Source organism: Conger conger, chromosome 4, assembly GCF_963514075.1.
Source record: "Conger conger chromosome 4, fConCon1.1, whole genome shotgun sequence".
Classification (NCBI taxonomy): Eukaryota; Metazoa; Chordata; class Actinopteri; order Anguilliformes; family Congridae; genus Conger; species Conger conger.
The window spans coordinates 68,644,522-68,662,622 of NC_083763.1; the positions used below are offsets into that span (position 1 = coordinate 68,644,522).

At 47.5% G+C, this 18,101-nt stretch overlaps 1 protein-coding gene across 1 annotated transcript in view; it reads right to left on the reverse strand.

The window, feature by feature from the left end:
• gpc1a (glypican 1a) overlaps positions 1 to 18,101 on the reverse strand; it is an 88,829-nt gene that overhangs the window by 38,083 nt on the left and 32,645 nt on the right. The window contains exon 2 of the mRNA XM_061239870.1: positions 11,558 to 11,716. Within this exon, the coding sequence (XP_061095854.1) occupies positions 11,558 to 11,716 (159 nt within the window). The remainder of the gene's footprint in view (positions 1 to 11,557; positions 11,717 to 18,101) is intronic.

Sequence of the window (18,101 nt, forward strand, 5' to 3'; positions counted from 1 at the left end):
GGGCGTACCTCAAGGGCCGATCCATTTCAGGATTCTATGCTGAGGTCTGCTCTAAATTATATAATTAGCTCAATCATATCTTGATCTGACATTCTGCAGACTGCACGTGTATCCTAAAGATTTTACTGTGGTGAAGAATAGGAGTGAACCAGTATAGTTTTTATCCCTTGTATAAAATGCGTATGTTTATAATTTAGGGCGGGACTCAGACTCACCCTCCAGGAGCTGTGCACCTCTGATTTAGGTCCACTGCAGTATCACCGCAAAGCATATGGGCTGATAACTGAGAGGTCATAGGTCACATCCTGGGTGTGGCCCTCCCATTACAACCGACAGCAGCAAATATCCAGCTGTACAAAATGAATGTTATATAAAACATTGGAAGCCACTCCACATAAGAACCAGCGAAACGGCAGGATGTGAATGCAAATGTGACCTTCACCTCTCGCCAAAATAAAGGGCCACTTTCACGCGGCCAACGCACCGGGACCGCTGACTCTCCTCACCAGCGCGGGGAAAAACAAGGTCGCAATCCAGAGAAAAACACCATTAAAATGTGAGAAAAGCAGGTGGCGCCGGTTCAAACGGGCCTCCGCTGGCAATCAAAGCTGGCAGGCTCAGGGCCTGGCGGAGGTGACCATGCCAATCTAATCACCCGCCTCCTTCAAGGGCACCGGGGCCCGGGCCTCCTGTCCCGCGGTGGGCGCGAAAAACACCGCGAAAAACAATTTCCCCCGCCTTTTCCTCAGCGCTTTAAAAACTCATTCCCGTCTTCGATTCCGTGTCAAATTTCATTTGTCACCGTGACACCTCGCATTACGTCCGAGCCCCGACTGATAACGGCTCAGGTACGGCATCCATCATTTTTTTTTTCCTCACAGCAAAAGCCAGATGCCCTTGCATGGAGAGATCGCTATCGACAGCAATGGAGCGGCCACTTCTGAATCACGAGGAGAATGTGAAACACATTGGAAGACACAGGAACATTATGAACTGTATCCTCAATCGTTTTAGAAAAAACGAAGTAACTCCCAAATAAATGTACCTGTAAACTACAATAAAAACAGTGGAGGTATAGGATACTACAATCTGTCCTGGCCCCTGGATGAATGGAAGCTGATTACTTCCCCCCGCAGACACACCTGGGCTGTTTCACAAAGCAGGATTACTGAGTTAGCTAGTTAACTGGGCCCTGTTGCACAAAGCAGGATTACTGAGTTAGCTGGAGAACTGGGCCCTGTTGCACAAAGCAGGATTACTGAGGTATCCAGATAACTGCACCGAGTAAAACCTTGACCTGCCCAAATCTGGAACATGGACTGAAGTAAAAATAAAAAGCTGTAATTATGCTTTGTCGAACAGGGCTCTGGTGCACACGGGTGTTGGGAGATTGACAGTCCCTGCGTGTGAAGACACACACACACACAGGTGCGTGTGCACTCTCAGACTCCCCTGTCACCAGCACGCACACACGCGCTTCTAACACCCTTCCCCTTGCCGGCTCGACGTGGCTGTCGAGTCTCGATGGCCCAGTTTCTAACGCGAAGAAACAACAGCCTCTGTATGTGCCACTCGCCTTAAAGAGCCACCGGAGGAATGTCTGTCGCCGGGCTCCCAGGACAATCAGCACCGCGAAAGTAAAACTCCAGGCATAAAGGCGGCCTTCTGGGACGTGCCTGTGTGCCACTTCTGGAATATTCCGGGGGAAAATTAATTATCGATAACTGAGAGAAAAACCTCCAGCGTCATTAACGATTAACGAGCGTTTCACTTAACAGGGCGGTTTAAAAATACATTCCAAACAGTGACGACCCGCACACCGAACTTCCTGCTTGTTAGAAAAATAACATATTTAAGAGAAGAGGGGACAGAACAAAGACAAAGAAATAGAACTTATTCGGGTCACAGCGCGTACACCAGTCCAGCGATCCCTCTGCCCCACCTCACCCCCACCCCTGCCCCTATGCGACAGCAAAATGAAACAAGCTACATCCAGCACTGCAATGCACATGGTGCGCCAGAGACCCTCGAACCCCAGCCGGGCTCACGTTACCCCTCTCTAATCCGCGGTTTCCATGATGCAGAGGATGAAGGTGCTTAGGCCTAAAAATGCTCTGAGCAGTAAAACCCAGCACTTATCTGTGAGGCTCGGAGCCCACACCCAGAGCCTCTAAACACAAGCAGATGCAGCGAGCAGCGTCGTGCAGAAAGCTACTGCTACCTCTACATCTGCTACCTACAATTACACTCACAGCTTCGGCATACGGCAGATACATGCAACAAGAGCCGTTCACCTCTGCTGCTCCTGACACTGCAGCTCTGGCTGCTCCTAAATCAGGGGCCTGTTCCACAAAGCAGGATTACTGAATTAGCTGGGTAACTGTTCCCAGTGAAGTCCACATACTCAGTTAAATTTCTGAGGCGTCTCAGTTGTCTGGATAACTCAATAATCCTACTTTGTGGAACATGCCCCCGGTGCTCCTAAACCTGAGTCTTAGGCTGGGTGTAACTAGAGAGGGGGGAGGCTGGCTATGGCGGAGAGGGTATAGGCTGGGTGTAGCCGGACTTGGGTGGAGGCTAGCTATGGTGGAGAGGGTATAGGCTGGGTGTAGCCAGACTGGGTGGAGGCTGGCTATGGCGGAGAGGGTATAGGCTGGGTGTAGCCAGACTGGGTGGAGGCTGGCTATAGCGGAGAGGGTACAGGATGAGTGTAGCCAGACTGGGTGGAGGCTGGCTATGGCGGAGAGGGTATAGGCTGGGTGTAGCCAGACTGGGTGGAGGCTGGCTATGGCGGAGAGGGTATAGGCTGGGTGTAGCCAGACTGGGTGGAGGCTGGCTATGGCGGAGAGGGTACAGGATGGGTGTAGCCAGACTGGTTGGAGGCTGGCTATGGCGGAGAGGGTACAGGATGAGTGTAGCCAGACTGGGTGGAGGCTGGCTATGGAGGAGAGGGTATAGGCTGGGTGTAGCCAGACTGGGTGGAGGCTGGCTATGGCGGAGAGGGTATAGGCTGGGTGTAGCCACACTGAGTGGAGGCTGGCTATGGCGGTGAGGGTATAGGCTGGGTGTAGCCAGACTGGGCGGAGGCGAAGGGGGGTGGAGGAGGGGCATCGCTAAAGCCACGTGTGACTCCTCTCCCCCTCTGCACTAATGAGAGAGAGACCCGGCGCATTGATCCAGGGACAGCCTGACAAGCAGAGCCCTGCTAACGAATTAAAGAGCACCACTGACAAACAGAGCGTGGAGAGAGAGAGGGAAAAGCAGGGAGAGGAAGAGAGAGGGAGGGAGAGAAGTAGAGGGAGAGTGAGAGGGAGAGAGAGGAGAGAGAGAGAGGGAGAGAGAGAGTAGGGAGAGAGAGGAGAGAGAAAGGAGAGGCAGAGAGAAGGTAACAGAGAGGGAGAGACAGAGAAGGGAGAAGGAGAGAGAGTGAGAAGGATAGAGAGAGAGGGAGTGATACATAGAGGGATAGTGGAAGAGAGAGAGAGGGACAGAGGGAGAGGGTGGGGTAGATTTGGGGGGTTTGTGCACAGCTGGGTGACTCGGTGGTTGGCAGGACCGATCGCTCTGCGATCATGTCTTGGCCCACGCTCCGGCTCAGTGTACCCAGGCTGGCACTCCTGTTGCTAGGGTAAATACGGCACCAGGGACTGATTAAATCGGACCTCATAAATCATGTGACCACAGCCACGGTCCAGGGTGGAAAACCGCCGAAATAAAAATGCGCTGAAACTGCCCTTCTCCCTCTCGCCGCCACGAACCGTCCAACTCAGCGCGCTTTCCTACTCGCCCGAAAACGGGGGATTTAAAGGCCCGCATTACAGTCGGGCGGCGAGCCTCCCCCCCCGTCTGCAACACATCGTCAGTTTGGGGGGATTATTTGCAGGGACTTGGCAACGTCTGCGGCGCATCTGAATTCATGGAGCGACGCGGCGATTTGCATGCGAGAGTCAGTCACCCCGCCGAAACTGCCGGGCCTGCCTGTCTGCTGTCACCGGCGCCGTGTAATAACACACCCCCGAGGTTTTCCCGCAGAATTTCAAATACACTTACCGAAGAATCTAATTTGTTTTTAGCACCAATAACAAAAAATTCCCAGGACATGTATCCGTTTACCGAGTGTATCTGTAAAAAAAAAAAACAAAAGACGACAGAATGCAATTTCGGCCGAGCGCGGCGCGGCCCGATCGATAGTAACGACGTTGGAAACGCATCTCGCCGTGAAGCGCGGACCTTCAGCAGAGCCCTGCTTCAGACAGCCTCCAATTAATAAATCTGGCACCCAACCTCTCTTTCTCTCTCTTTCTCCTTCCCTTTCTCTCCGACCGGGTCTCTCGGTGGCGAGGGCTGCCTGTCAATCCCCCGGCCCCTCCCCTATAGGTCACGGGGGGTCAGATGCTCATCTCGGAGGCTCGTGCTCTGCCTGAGGTTGGGCTGATAATGTGATCTCGTGTCCCCCTAACCCCCCGCCGTCTCCGGTGCCATCAGGAGACGCCGGGCGGGTTACCATCTCATTAGTGCGCTGAAATGTGTCAGTGCTGCACTTACACACACACACACACACACAGAAACACGTACGCATGCGCACACACACTACTCACACACACACACACAAGCACTCACACACACACTCACACGCACACACTCACACACAAACACTCACACACACACACACACACACACACTCACACACACACACACACACACACACACACAAATACAAACACCTACACACAATTTTCTGTTACTGTGTTCACACAAAGTAGCGAGCGTTCATTATAACACTTTGTGTAGATTCATGGGAAAATACCAACACAAAAACAGCCTAAGGCATTGGTCACAAGGGCAGCAGGCTCAGCCCTATAGCCTTGGCATCACAGGCTCATGCCTGGTCCACATCATTAAGAGGAAGATGGGCAGATTTCTACACCAAAGGGACACAGTTGGCTTCATCTGGTCAGGAGTGGGGCAGAGGGTTCCTTGTCTTACGTGACTGAAGGTACCATTCCCGTTAGGAAATTGGAGAGGAAAAAAAGTGTTAAAAAAGAACGGAGACAGAACAGGTCTGCTACTTTCAGTGAGTGGTCATACGCGCATCACCAATGGAAATATAACTGAAGCTTCGACGCATCAAATTATGTCATTTCGCCTTTTTCTTCTGAATCATACCTGATGCAGTAGGAAGGAACCAAACGTCAGTGGCTATGCAAAATGTTTCTGGGAAAAAACCTGATCATGATTACATAATTTCATATCATTTCATATCGGTGATGATATAATTTCACATTGCCTCAGAGATTTCGATCTTTGCTTCCGAATGATGTATGATTAAAGAAAAAAATGCCAAAAGAGCATCTATATTCCCGATGGCAGCTATTCTCATTATGTAAAAACAAACTTGATTCGATATATCGTGCGGCCCTACTGTGTACCCGACTCACTCAGGCTCAACATCGCCAAATCCCTCCCCACAGCCTCCCTCTCTCCATCGCCACCTCTCTCCCTCTCTTTTTTTATTGAGCCCGTGTGGTCCGAGTGAGATCACCGGACTGTTTACTCAGCCCGAGCAGGACTTGAATCGCTGCCACGGTGTGGCTCACGGTGTTTATCGCAGATCCGTTCTGGTATAAAGTGTTCCAGGACACGCCGAATTTCTCTCACATTTGTGTAATAACACAGGGGAAGGGAGGTGTGGGGGATCTCATCTGCAGGTGGTGTTTTCGCGTGCTCCCACTGGGAGAGCTGCTAAATAAGCAGTGGGTGTGAACTTGACGGAGATTTTTTGGAAATGCCTCGCCTTAGCCTCCACTCAGCACACAGCCATAAATCACGGGGAGAGCCGGACGAATACACAGACGACAGGAACACATTCAAACAGACAGAAACTGCACATCCCAGAGAAACAGAGAGATATATAGACAGTAGCAAGCAGCCAGAGAGGATGAGAGAGAAAGAGAGAGAGAGAGTGAGAGAGAGAGAGGGAGAGATCAGGAGCATAACAAAAAAAGTCTCACATTTTCTGGGAAAACTGTCTGACAGTAAATGCATGAGCAGCACTCAAAGCAGGCGATCAAAGAATCGATGGCTTTGCTTTGCACCAAAGGCTCTGAGTACAGGCGAGTGCTACGCCATCGATTGTTTGTTTGCCTGTCTGATTCCAGAGGCGCGCGGGCGTTCGCTGCGTCGGCCCGCGCCGTACGAAGACGGGGAGAAGCCCCTCATTATTCACATCCAGCCCGCTCACACTCTCCTTACACACTGCACGCCGTTCCTGCCGTCTGTCAATCACCGGGCTCCCCTGCTCTCATTTCGCTGCGCCCGAAGACGCACTCCAGTTATTCTGAGGATAAGGAGCATCGCTGACGACCTCACGAATCCTCCAACAACAGCGAGAAAGCCTCTTCTCCGGCGCAAAAATCACTGGTGGCTGCTGCCCGTTCACTCCTGCCAACTGTCAATGTCAAGCATTTCAGAATCAGAGCACATTTCAGACATGAATATTCTCCAGCTCACTGACAGACGCTGTAGACTCTTCAGCACAGGATAGAGAGATGAGAAATGAAGTTATGGATAATGCTGTCTAGTTCAATAAAGCATTTGTTGAAGTAAATGATTTCAGAAATAAGATTTTAATAGTGATTACTTAGTGGAAAGAAAATGCTAATAATAACCCAGGATGGTTTATGGCCTTTTTAGAATTTCTGTCTCTCTCCCTCTCTCTCCCTCTCTCTCTCACAAAAAGGTTTTTTGTATTCGTTCCTTTTTTGGGTGGTAAAACTGGAAATCCACATACTACAAGAAATAAGGTAATGTCATTGTCCTTGTCACAGCAAGTGTCCTGCGAACCAACTACATGATAATGCAATTCCAAGAATGAGAGGGAGGGGTGGCAGGTGGGGCAAAATACTTACATGCCATGAGACTCAAAATATCATTTAGTTTCCATGTGTCCTTTTGGACACTCCAAATGTCCTTTTGGGAAAACTGCCTAGACATGGCTTACAAAAAACAATGCAGAATGCTCTTTTTGGAGATATTGTCATAAAATTTGAAAGGGGATTTTACAAGTGGTCTGGCTGTGATCCCATTGTATTTTTAAGTGTGCCAGGCGGCGCCACAATAATCTGTATCCAGTCAAAAACAGAAAATCTTTTCAGTGAGAAAAAAATCTTCCACTTCCACAGAAGTGTTTGAGCTTCTGTAACTTTGTTTTAGTAATTCTGACTCTTTGAAAACAAACCCCAAAAGGTTACCTTTCAAGAATAGTAACCATTTTATTTTGGGTATGTCATTTTCAAGCTTGTGTCAAGAAAAGGGGCCATAAAAAAGGTCAGAAGAATCAATATTCATAAATGCTTATTTGGATTTGGATCAAAGCCAAACTAATTCATAACCAACCACACAAAAGGTTTTGTGTTGGCTTCTGAACATGCGCCGACATGCCAGCTCATTTTCCATCTGTAACCTCCTGAAGGCAGAAAAGAGATGAGTGGAGAGGAGGATGACCCTGCCAGGTCATTGGGTCATTCCCAGGGCAGACTGAGACAGGAACCCGCAGAATCATCCCAGCGCTAATGTAGGGTTGCCAGAATTACAATTTGTCAAAACCAGACAACATGCATAGCTGGAAGCTTAATCGCCAACAAGGCAGGAGCTGTCCGAACCCACGGCTATAGCTATCAGAACATGGACCGAGGGATGGTTTAGACATTAATTCATTACAAACTAATGGTATTTTTTTATTATTAATTACTCAGACCAGACAGTATATGGCCCGCTCAGGACCACAACTTGAGTCTACAAATAATGTGAAGAGGAGACATTCTGGTTAAAGACTGGGTACCTGGCAGCCCTGTGCTAATCTAATAATAATAACAATAATAATAATAATTTGTTATTTCGCTGACGTGGTTTTTATCCAAAGCGACTTACAGTTCATTAGACTAAGCAGGGAACAATCCCCCCTTGAGCAATGCGGGGTTAAGGGCCTCGCTCAAGTGCCCAACGGCAGTGAGGATCTTATTGCGGCTAGACCAAGGCTTGAGCCACTAGCATTCAAGGTCCCAGTCATGTACCATAGCCACTGAGCTACAGACTGCCCCCCAATGCAGCTCTGGTAACAGCCAGTTTGCTATATGCTGTGATTCTGGTTGGAAAGTCTGCAGGCAGAAACAAAACAGCTCATAACTAAAACATAACAGTCTCAGGCACTTACAGGCGATAAGAATTTCTAATCTGTGTGCTAATTGAGCTGTGAGTCAGGCTTGGCACAGACGGGCAGAACTGCGTGGGGCTGTGCGGGGAGTATGTAGGCAGTCGTAATAACATTCAACTGAAATCTTTTTTTTGTTTGTTTGTTTGTTTTATATCGACATTGCTTCAAATTAAAGAGTTTTATATGGCACGGACTGGAAGGTTCTGTGAAAACAAAGTGCCGCCCAGGTGATTTAAAAAATCAGTGCATCGACACAGCATCTGTGAGTCACTGACGCAATAGGAAAATCACTCAGTGATCCTCCAGCTGTTTACTGGCAAACGGAGAAACACGAGAACCACAGAAGAAGAAAGAGCCGACAGCAATAAGACAAAGGAAACGCGCACCTATACGGCGTGCAGAACAGACGCTCATTGAACTGAGAACAGGGGTGCTTATTTAATCCATCTACAGTTACACGAAAAGCAACCAAAGCTTTTGTTTGGGGGGTGGAACACCTGGACAGCTCGGTCTGAACTGTGGTTCTGTAGGACCTGGGGTTGTGTTCTTTGCTCTAAAACACAAAACTACTGAAAAGAAAAAAATCTGAAAAGAAGCCCGTGGTGACTCAACTTGTACTGAAAACTTGTCAGATTTCAGGTAACCTCAGCCGAACCTTCAGATAAGCACACATTCGGCGTACAGCTTGGTTGAGATTGACACAATCTGCACAGTGTCCTCTCAGAAGATCACAGCGATAATGGAACACCGTTAAGTCTTCCCTCACTCGAGTTTGCTTCTTGGGTCTTTCAGTATCGCGGTGTGTCGATCCCTAGATTACGCCGGACATAACAGCGATTACTGGGGGGTTAGCATACCCCTCTGTTTTTCCGCCATTGGACCAGCGAACAGGGGGAGGAGCCTCTTTTTTGAGATTACATCAATGTAAGCCGTGACTAATACATTATCGCAACCCGCTCCGCCAGGCATTCCCATCGATCACACTCTACTCATCGAGTCACATGTAGACGTCCATGTGAATTGGGCACCAGATGCAAAAACACTATGTCGTCCCCAAAACTTGGCTGACCCTGCCATCGCTACAACTTCCCGCCTGCCGGCTAAGAAACACTCTGCCTATATCCTCGGTGTATGGGGTCAAACACTACAACACTCCTGTTTGCATTCTCAAACACACACGCAGAGACAGAGATACTCATAAGAGAAGCGCATAACCATAGATTCTAAATGAAAGCTGCCAACTTCAAATGTGAGACCATGTCAATGAACTGAGCTCTCCGGGTGCCTCAGTGATATTACATCCATCGTACAGGGATCGTGATAGTCTGGCATTTCGAGTCGGCATTAAATTTGCTTTGTCGCCTTGATAACAAACTTTCATAATATTCTAAATTGTCTAAATTGCCCATAGGTATGAGTGTGTGAGTGAATGGTGTGTGTGCCCTGCGATGGACTGGCAACCTGTCCGGGGTGTATTCCTGCCTTTCGCCCAATGTATGTTGGGATAGGCTCCAGCCCCCCTGCGACCCTGTTCAAGATAAGCGGGTTAGGATAATGGATGAATGAATGAATGAATGTATAAAGACTGTTTGGACTCATCTAAAAGCATTCTCTTTATTTTTGCCAGGAGCAGTATCAGTGCTGGTCTTCTCCGACAGAATGAAACATCTCCAAAAAAGGTAAAAAAAAAGGGAGAAAGACTATCACAGATGTGGAGGACAGCTCCTCCGTCCAACTGAAAAAGCAAAGAAAAACTCTCCGAGGATTACTCACGGCTGTGCAGAGGAAACAAGTGCCTTTCCCGACTTCACCTTCAATTCACAAGTCTTCACTCAGAGGTGCTGACATTCAGAGCTCGCCCTCACATACGCCAAGTTAAAATTAACAGCGTCCAAAACCGCAAAGCTGTTTTCTCTTCACCAACAACCTTTATTGCGTTATTGCCATGAGCAAAATCAAAAATAAATAAATAAATACCACCGAGGCACTTGTCGTAAATCCTGGTCCAGGAAGAGAACGCGTAATCAGCGCGGAAAGAAAACAAGAAATTAAGAAACTCTTCCAATGTTCAGACAGAATGTACTTTGGCGCATATCGGGGATTGGAGCTGGCAACCCCCCTGAGCGGGGCACAGTGGGAAATGAGTGAGCGGGTAAAGCGCTGATGAGACTTGGCATAAGGCCGGTGATGACGCCGCTGCTCGTGTGCCGGGTGTCAGGGACATGATGATCACAGAGTGGGACAGAGCCCCAGCGCACGTACGGCTGCAGTCAGCCAGAGCACTAGGGCAGCTGCCTGCACTTAAGAGAAGAAAACATTTTAAATGGTAATATTGCTCTACTGAAAGATACTGGGCTCTTGGTGAACGTTAGTCTGATCTACTGTCATATGCTGCTCTTCAGGATAATTGCTCGGCACCATATGTTTCCTTAAACAATCAGTTTTGACGTATGGTTACGACTTAGATCTGCTATTTCTACCCTCAATGCTTTCTTGTATAACTTGCTGTTTACATTCATTTTATCCTGACGTTGAGCCTTGAAAGTATATGCAATTAGCTTCTCTTGCAATCATAATTATAAAATAAACACATATATCGCATGAAAACAGTAGAAAGTTCAGTGTCCCATTAGAACAGGATAATGGTCAGTGTCCAATCAGAACAGGATGGATAAGGGCCAGTGCCCAGTCAGAACAGGACACGTTTCAGTGTCCAATCAGAGCAGGACAATGGGTCAGTGTCCAATCAGAACAGAAGAATGGGTCAGTGTCCAATCAGAACAGGAGAATGGGTCGGTATCCAATCAGAACAGGAGAAATGGTCTACTTCACACCTTACTGTTCACTTCACTCTCTCACACACACACGTACACACACACACAGGCACACACACAGCACTCTAATCTCCACTGGTCTCTCCTCTCCCACCACTATCTGATACAATAGGCTTCCAATGCACAATAGATCCTGCAGATTAAAATGTTTAAATGATTAATTCAATTCAGTGGCAGAGAGCGGTCAGTGGGACTGAATGGGTGGCGACTCAGGGCACTGTATGGAGATAGAGAGATTGTGTGGCTGATTTCAGGCGGACAGAAAGAGAAGTGGGTGGTGGGGTCAGGTCAGAAACACAAAGATGTGGGCGGAGGTGGCTGTATTTCACACAATTGTGCGAGCCAACAGTATATGTGTGTGTGTGCATATTTGTGTGCATGCATGTGTGTGTGTGCGCGTGTGTGTTTGGGATGGGTAAGGTTTTGTCTTCACCACACCTATAGGAGGGCTTCAGAGACACAGAACAGAAGTGGGTTGATGGGGGGGCGGGGCCTGGTTTCTGTCACTCACCATCAAAATTCTTGTATTGGCTGTTGAGAGAGGCCTGCAGGGAGCGACCCGCCTCCTTCACCAGCGCCTCAAACTCGCGCTTGCTCAGGCTGGCCAGGCCGTCCTCCATGTCACTGGTGCAGCAGGTATAGCCCTGAGAGCACACCCGCAAGTGCTCACCTGGAGGGAGGAGAGGAGAGGAGAGAGGGGGGTGTGAGCTCTCCCAAACAGAGGCATAACATAACACACCGCAGGCGCTCATCTGGAGGGAGGAGAGGAGAGGAGAGGGGGGGTGTGAGCTCTCCCAAACATAGGCATAACATAACACACTGCAGGTGCTCATCTGGAGGGAGGAGAGGAGAGAGTCCCAGCTATCACATAACATTATATTGAGATTTCTTTCACATTGCTAAATAAATTATTGCCAATGTGGATTAGATTAGTCAATAGGATGACAACATTTTACCTGTCAAACAAGCAAGCAACAACAAGGTAATATTTCCTAATGGAGGCTTTTTAAAATGCCTGTTAAAAAATACATTTTTTGCAATGCATAACATAGCATACTAGAACAGCCCCACCATTTCCTTCCACTAAAGTGTACCTAGTGCTTTAGTGGAAGTCTACCTAAAAACTACACAGTGTCTAGACAACAAATGGTTAACTGAAGGATTCCCTGACTTTCACACATTCACGAGAAATTGGGTCTCTCTCACGTTCAACCTTTTTTATTCGGTTGCCTTCAGGGTATGAGGTCGATTACCCCTGATGTGGCACACAGGGGTGCTAATGAGTTTTCATACGCTTTTTTTCTCCAGAATCCCTGAGCAATAATTAAAATGCGGCATAAATGAAATTATTTCCTAAGTGTGATATGCTAATGGGGACCATGCCTGCCTGCTCCAGTTTGGTAGAGAGGCCTGGGACTTCTCTGTACCCCTGGAGCAGAGTCCCACTGTCTCACTCACAGTGGAGCCAGGTCAAAAAGACAGACAGTCCCTGCACATCACCAGTGCCGTGTCCAAAATCGCATACTTAGCATACGACTCATACTAAATCTTTTTATTAATAGTTCCAAAAACAAAGTTAGGATATAATTTCCACTTGGGTCGCATTTTAGACCTCCCCATGAAAGTCTTTAGATAGCATTGGCACCATACAGCCATCATATAATGTCAACATACAGCAACATATTGTATAATGAAAAATACAATGAAATGAACTACATCTGTTAAATCTGTACGTTCGCCCACTTTCTTTCTTCAAGACGTAATTCATTAACGTCACTCTTTGTTTCACGTCCAGACGTCAAACTCTTCTTTATTTTTTGTTTAATGACATTTTTGCTTTGAAGCTACAATAAACTCCTAAAGTGAGACATCAAACGAGTTCCCTCGTTCCGTGATTTATTACAGCGGGTAAAGCAGGAAGCTTGTAAAACCTGAATAGAGGATTTCTATTAAGATCACATTCCGTGTCGCACTTGTATCACGAGGCTGACGGAGAAAGCGCTTAAATCTCATTAAACGTCTCATCAATCCGCGGCAGCTCTCGGGCGAACTGGCAAACGGAACGCTCTTCTTCCTGGAGGATGAGCGGTAGCACCGGTCTGACTTCAGCTCGACAGCAGCTGGTGTCTCCATGGCCGTTAAGCAGGCAGATAAGGCTTTGTTAGACAGATAAGGCTAACATATCCACTCAGGTGGATCCGTCCTTGAAAACACACACAAACACTCACACACTCACACACTCACACACTCACACACTCAGACACTCACATACACACACACACACTCACACACTCACACACACACTCAAACACATACACATACACACTCACACAATCCTACATTTATATGTGGAGAGGTGTATGTGAGTGCATCAGAAATGTCCCTTCTCACCACAGTTCATGAATCATGATCAGATCACCAACATTCAAAAGATAAAGTAGATATTGTAAATAGATATTTGTATGAAGCCACACTTGCCTTACCACTACAATGGGGCGTGCTTCAGAAACTAATATTAAAATGCGGCTTTTGGCCTAAGGCGTTCATTGGCAGTGTACTGCTGCTTTTGTTAATGAACGCCACGGGTCATTTGAATGCGTCTGCAAGCTGCTTCATTCATAAGCCCCTCCCCCCTCCCCCTGCCCACTGTTTCCACAGTGACACAAGTCAAATGTCATAAAACTGTATGATTGCTGCCCTCCTCTGTCAAACAAACAGGAAATGATCAATCATAATGACGGGGGGGGGGGATGAGAGTTAGCCAACCACTGCCTTCCCGGTGACATACCAACCAATGAGAAGCCTTATTAATCACTGGATATTAGCGGACCCTCCCTCAGAGTAAACACCTCTGTCTCTGGCCCAGCGTAGGCCATAACTGTCCAAGCATGTTTAATCTTAGGGAGGGTCCGCTCCAGAACCCAACGGGGTGGAGAACCACTTTGTTCCCCAGGCTCCTGAAGACACTGGCCTGTTTTCCCAGCATACACCAGCTGTGCCCTGCCTGCAGGCACCAGGGAAACAGGTGAAGTTGACGGGGGTAAGAAAACAAGCCTGAGGTGCGACTGCTACCAAAGCTGTTTTGTCAGAACCTGTATTAATCCAGAGCCTGCAAATCTAGGACGTGCATTCTGGTGCACAGGTTGTTTCACTGTTACAGGGCAGAGAAGGCCAGGTACCTGAATTATGAATTAGCTAGCCGGGTACCTACATTTAGCAGCCTGGCTAGCCTCCTCCCAGTGCTGAGCTATTGTAGCTAGCTAAACTATGCAATGACTGATAACTGTGGGCGGTCTTCTTTGGCTACACCATAAAAATTTGACTTCATAATTACAGCTTAATACTGCACATGCTGCAAAACACTTTATCTCATATGACCTTTTCAGTCAGATTGAGATTTGCCAGTGGCGACCTAGAAAACTGCCTGTTGAACAGAAAAAGTTGTGTTTACCAAAGCATTTCCAGCGATTTCGAACAGTTATCATTCCGTAAAAGGGATGCTTCAAATTGCATTCCATTCCGTTCACAGTCAATGCTTTTATCGCAGACAATTGCTTTATATTTTACTCGTTCTTATCTCCCGTGATATGAATGGGCGATAGGGAAAAAAAACGGTGCTTTGTGTCCTGAATATGGGCAATGCGTGCAAATGACTAAAGAGGACCTAAGTTTGACATTCACAAGAACATTCAAAAAGTTTGTAAAATAGGCAATTCAGAACTTTATATTGCGCTTGCTTTGCTACTTATTCTGCAACAGGAGAAGCATCTGCAGCCACTCAGCTGTGCAGCCCATTTGCGGAGTGGACCTCTCGGCATCCCGAAAAACAATGAGAGAGCATCGTTCTTCAATAATGGCTTTGCTCAATCAGTCAAACCCGCCTCTAAACACCGCGGTGCCCACGTAGGGTGCAATAAATCAACCGCCAAATCAAACGAAAAAACGCAAACAAAGGCGAAAACACCGAACGCAAGAGTATCAGAGTAATGAAGAGGAATCGGTACGCAAAGGCCCGTGCAGACAGAACTAGATGATCCTTTCTTTGATTTACAACCCGGGACTGTTCGCCTCCATTTGTATCAGCCTAACCCAGCCTGCCGGTGAGGAAAAGACAGGCTTTCCAAAGCACACAGCCTGCTCCGACTCTGGGAGACTTACTACGGTCCGGCCTTCCCAACTCTCTGTCCTTGTCCATCGAGGGCACCATTTTGTACCTGCCCTTCCTTCATTCCCCCCTCCGCCGAAGTCCGAGGCCCTTGTCTACTGCAGAGTCGTGCGCGATGTCAGGGCACCCAAATTCCCACTTTGCATGGCGAATGGGAACAGCGATTTTCACAGGTTATTTTCACCACATCCGAGTGCCCTTCCCATGGGGAATTAAGATGGCGAGCCGAGATTCACAGCCGCATTTCCAGGTAAGCGCTACATTTTCCCCAAACGGTCCAAAGGGACCAGACGCAATAAATCCCACAAATCGGATCGTTGGCCACATTAGCCTGGACCCGCGCCAATTTAATTCTTGTTTTAAGCCCCCCCTCCCCTCCTCTCCATCTCCTAACAACCCCACCTCATGGCCAAACTCCACTCCAATTACCCTATTCCAACAATTTAATTTACGGAGGGGGTCGGAGTAATTGCGAAATGGCATATAATTTTACAGGGGACACTCCCTCATCGCTTCAGCTCCTTCCCTGGGGGAATGCATTGATGACATCACCGGCTGGGCTGGATGCAGTGAGTCACAAGTGGAATGGAAGGAGAGCTCTGACAGACGGGCATTGTGGGTAACTCTGTTCTTCACGCGATCTTCACAGAACGCACATCACTACCAGCCAAGTGCACCAGAGAAACGGGCCACCGAAATTCTCTTTAATGAAACAGCAGACCATGTTGAGGGGGGCAGAACTACATTCACTGGCCACTCGCATAGAATGAAAGCGAGAGACAGAGAGAGAGAGAGAGAGAGAGAGAGAGGGAGAGAGAGAGAGAGGAAGAGGGAGAGGGAGAGGGAAAATGAGAGCAGCAGACAGACAGAGGGGGAGACTTGGAGGGTCTTGTTATATTTCAGGCTGTGGTGACAGGTGAAATATATAGAGTACACCTGGAGTTCACTTTCAGAGACATGTATGACTATATTACATTACAGATTCCACAAGCAGATGTTACACATCAACCCCCCCAAAGGAATTTGGCTACAGGTGGAAAATATTTGTTCGCAATTGCCCACCTGTTTGGGAATTTTTACTGTCACACACTTTAATTATTAGTATTGTTCATATTCTTGCTTTATCTCAACATATGGGATTGATAGCTAACCTGGGGTATTGATTTCATCAGTTGCTGCTTATTCTGTGCCAGTGTGCCTACTGCATATCGTGGTAATATAATTTTTTAATTGGAATTTAATTGGAAAGAGTCGAAACAAGATGATACAGAACAATTGAAATAAAATGAATGAAATCAAGTTAAGATAACGGTAATCTAAAACAAACCTACCCGTACCTCAGAGGAGAGTGACAGGGATGAATCAGGTGACCTGTCATCTGGCACCTAACCATGCGTGGCCTCACTCTCTCAGTTTTGCTCAGCCTCTAACCCCGCCCTAGCCTCTCTTCAGTCACTTAGCAGTCGCTAGTCAGAATCCAGAACTCTGAACCGAGTGTGCCCCCCCAACACCCATCAGCCAGTCTGCCTGATATAACCCTCCGGCACGCTCGCCCACCATCTCATCCAAAACCGTTTAGGTACATCTTCTGTGGCTGAATGCCCTCATTACCCCTGACCCCCCCCCCCCCCCCACAGAGAGGGGCGGTATTTCTCGTTTGTTGTCTCTTCCATTTCCTCCTTTTTGACGGTAAGATCAAATCGCGCTACAACTGCATCCGCTCATTAACTTATGAAAACGCTCCTGTGAGACCGTCTCCCATTAAGCTCTAATTGAGGAAAATGAAGTGTAGTAGTGCGCTGATAAACTCAGCACTGCCCGCAGGGAGAGAACATACATTACAGGCTGTGTGTGTGTGTGTGTGTGTGTGTGTGTGTGTGAGAGTATGTGAGTGTGTGTGTGTGTGTGTGTGTGTGTGAGAGTATGTGAGTTTGTGTGTGTGTGTGTGTGTGTGTGTGTGAGAGTGTGTGTGTGTGTGTGTGAGTGTGAGTGTGAGTGTGAGTGTGAGTGTGGTGTGGTGTGTGAGTGTGGATGTGTGTGTGTGTGTGTGTGCGTGTGCACGTGTGCGTGTGCGTGTGCGTGTGCACGTGTGCGTGTGCGTGTGCGGGTGTGTGTGTGTGTGGGTGAGTGTGAGGGTGAGTGTGATTGTGAGTGTGAGTGTGCGTGTGTGTGTGCGTGTGTGCGCACATTCGCCAGTTTCTATGCGTGTCAACTGTGTGTGCATCACTGGGTGAGCGTGCATGTGAGAGTGTGTGTTTATGCGCAGCTGTGGCTGTGTGTATGAGCGAGTAACAGAGTTTGTGTGTGTAGGTCTACGCTTTTGTGGACTGTATGTGTGTATAAGTGTGTAACAGAGATAATGTGTGTTGCCGTATGTTCTATTTCCCTGAAACAAGATAAGCAGCAGTCCCACTGGAAAAAGACATACAGTTCTTTAAAAAAATATTTAGTTTTACAAACTGAGCCAATCAATTTACATGTACTGTAGAAGTGAGGAAACGATAGATGATAACTCCATAGTATTGCACAGCTCAATATATACCTCTAGAGCAAGATTACAGATATAAAGGACCTCTCTCTTGGAGAGTAAAAATTACTTGCTTATTTAAAACCACAAAGAACTGTCATTTTTTGGTTTAGAGTCTCCGTGCGGTGCTGTTATCTAAATTACCCGTTTATCTTAAAATTGAAAATATCGCAAGTAGAGGCCATTATGTTCGGGTTCCTGCAATGAAAGGGAAATGTTGAACACCTTATTCCTTTTACCGATAACAAGAAAGTTTGTATTACAGTAGAAATGCTCCACCTGTGTTTAATTCTTTTTTTTTTTTCATTTTCTACTTCACAGAGACTCAAGCTTTCTAATTCAATCCAGATCCTGCAGGTTAAC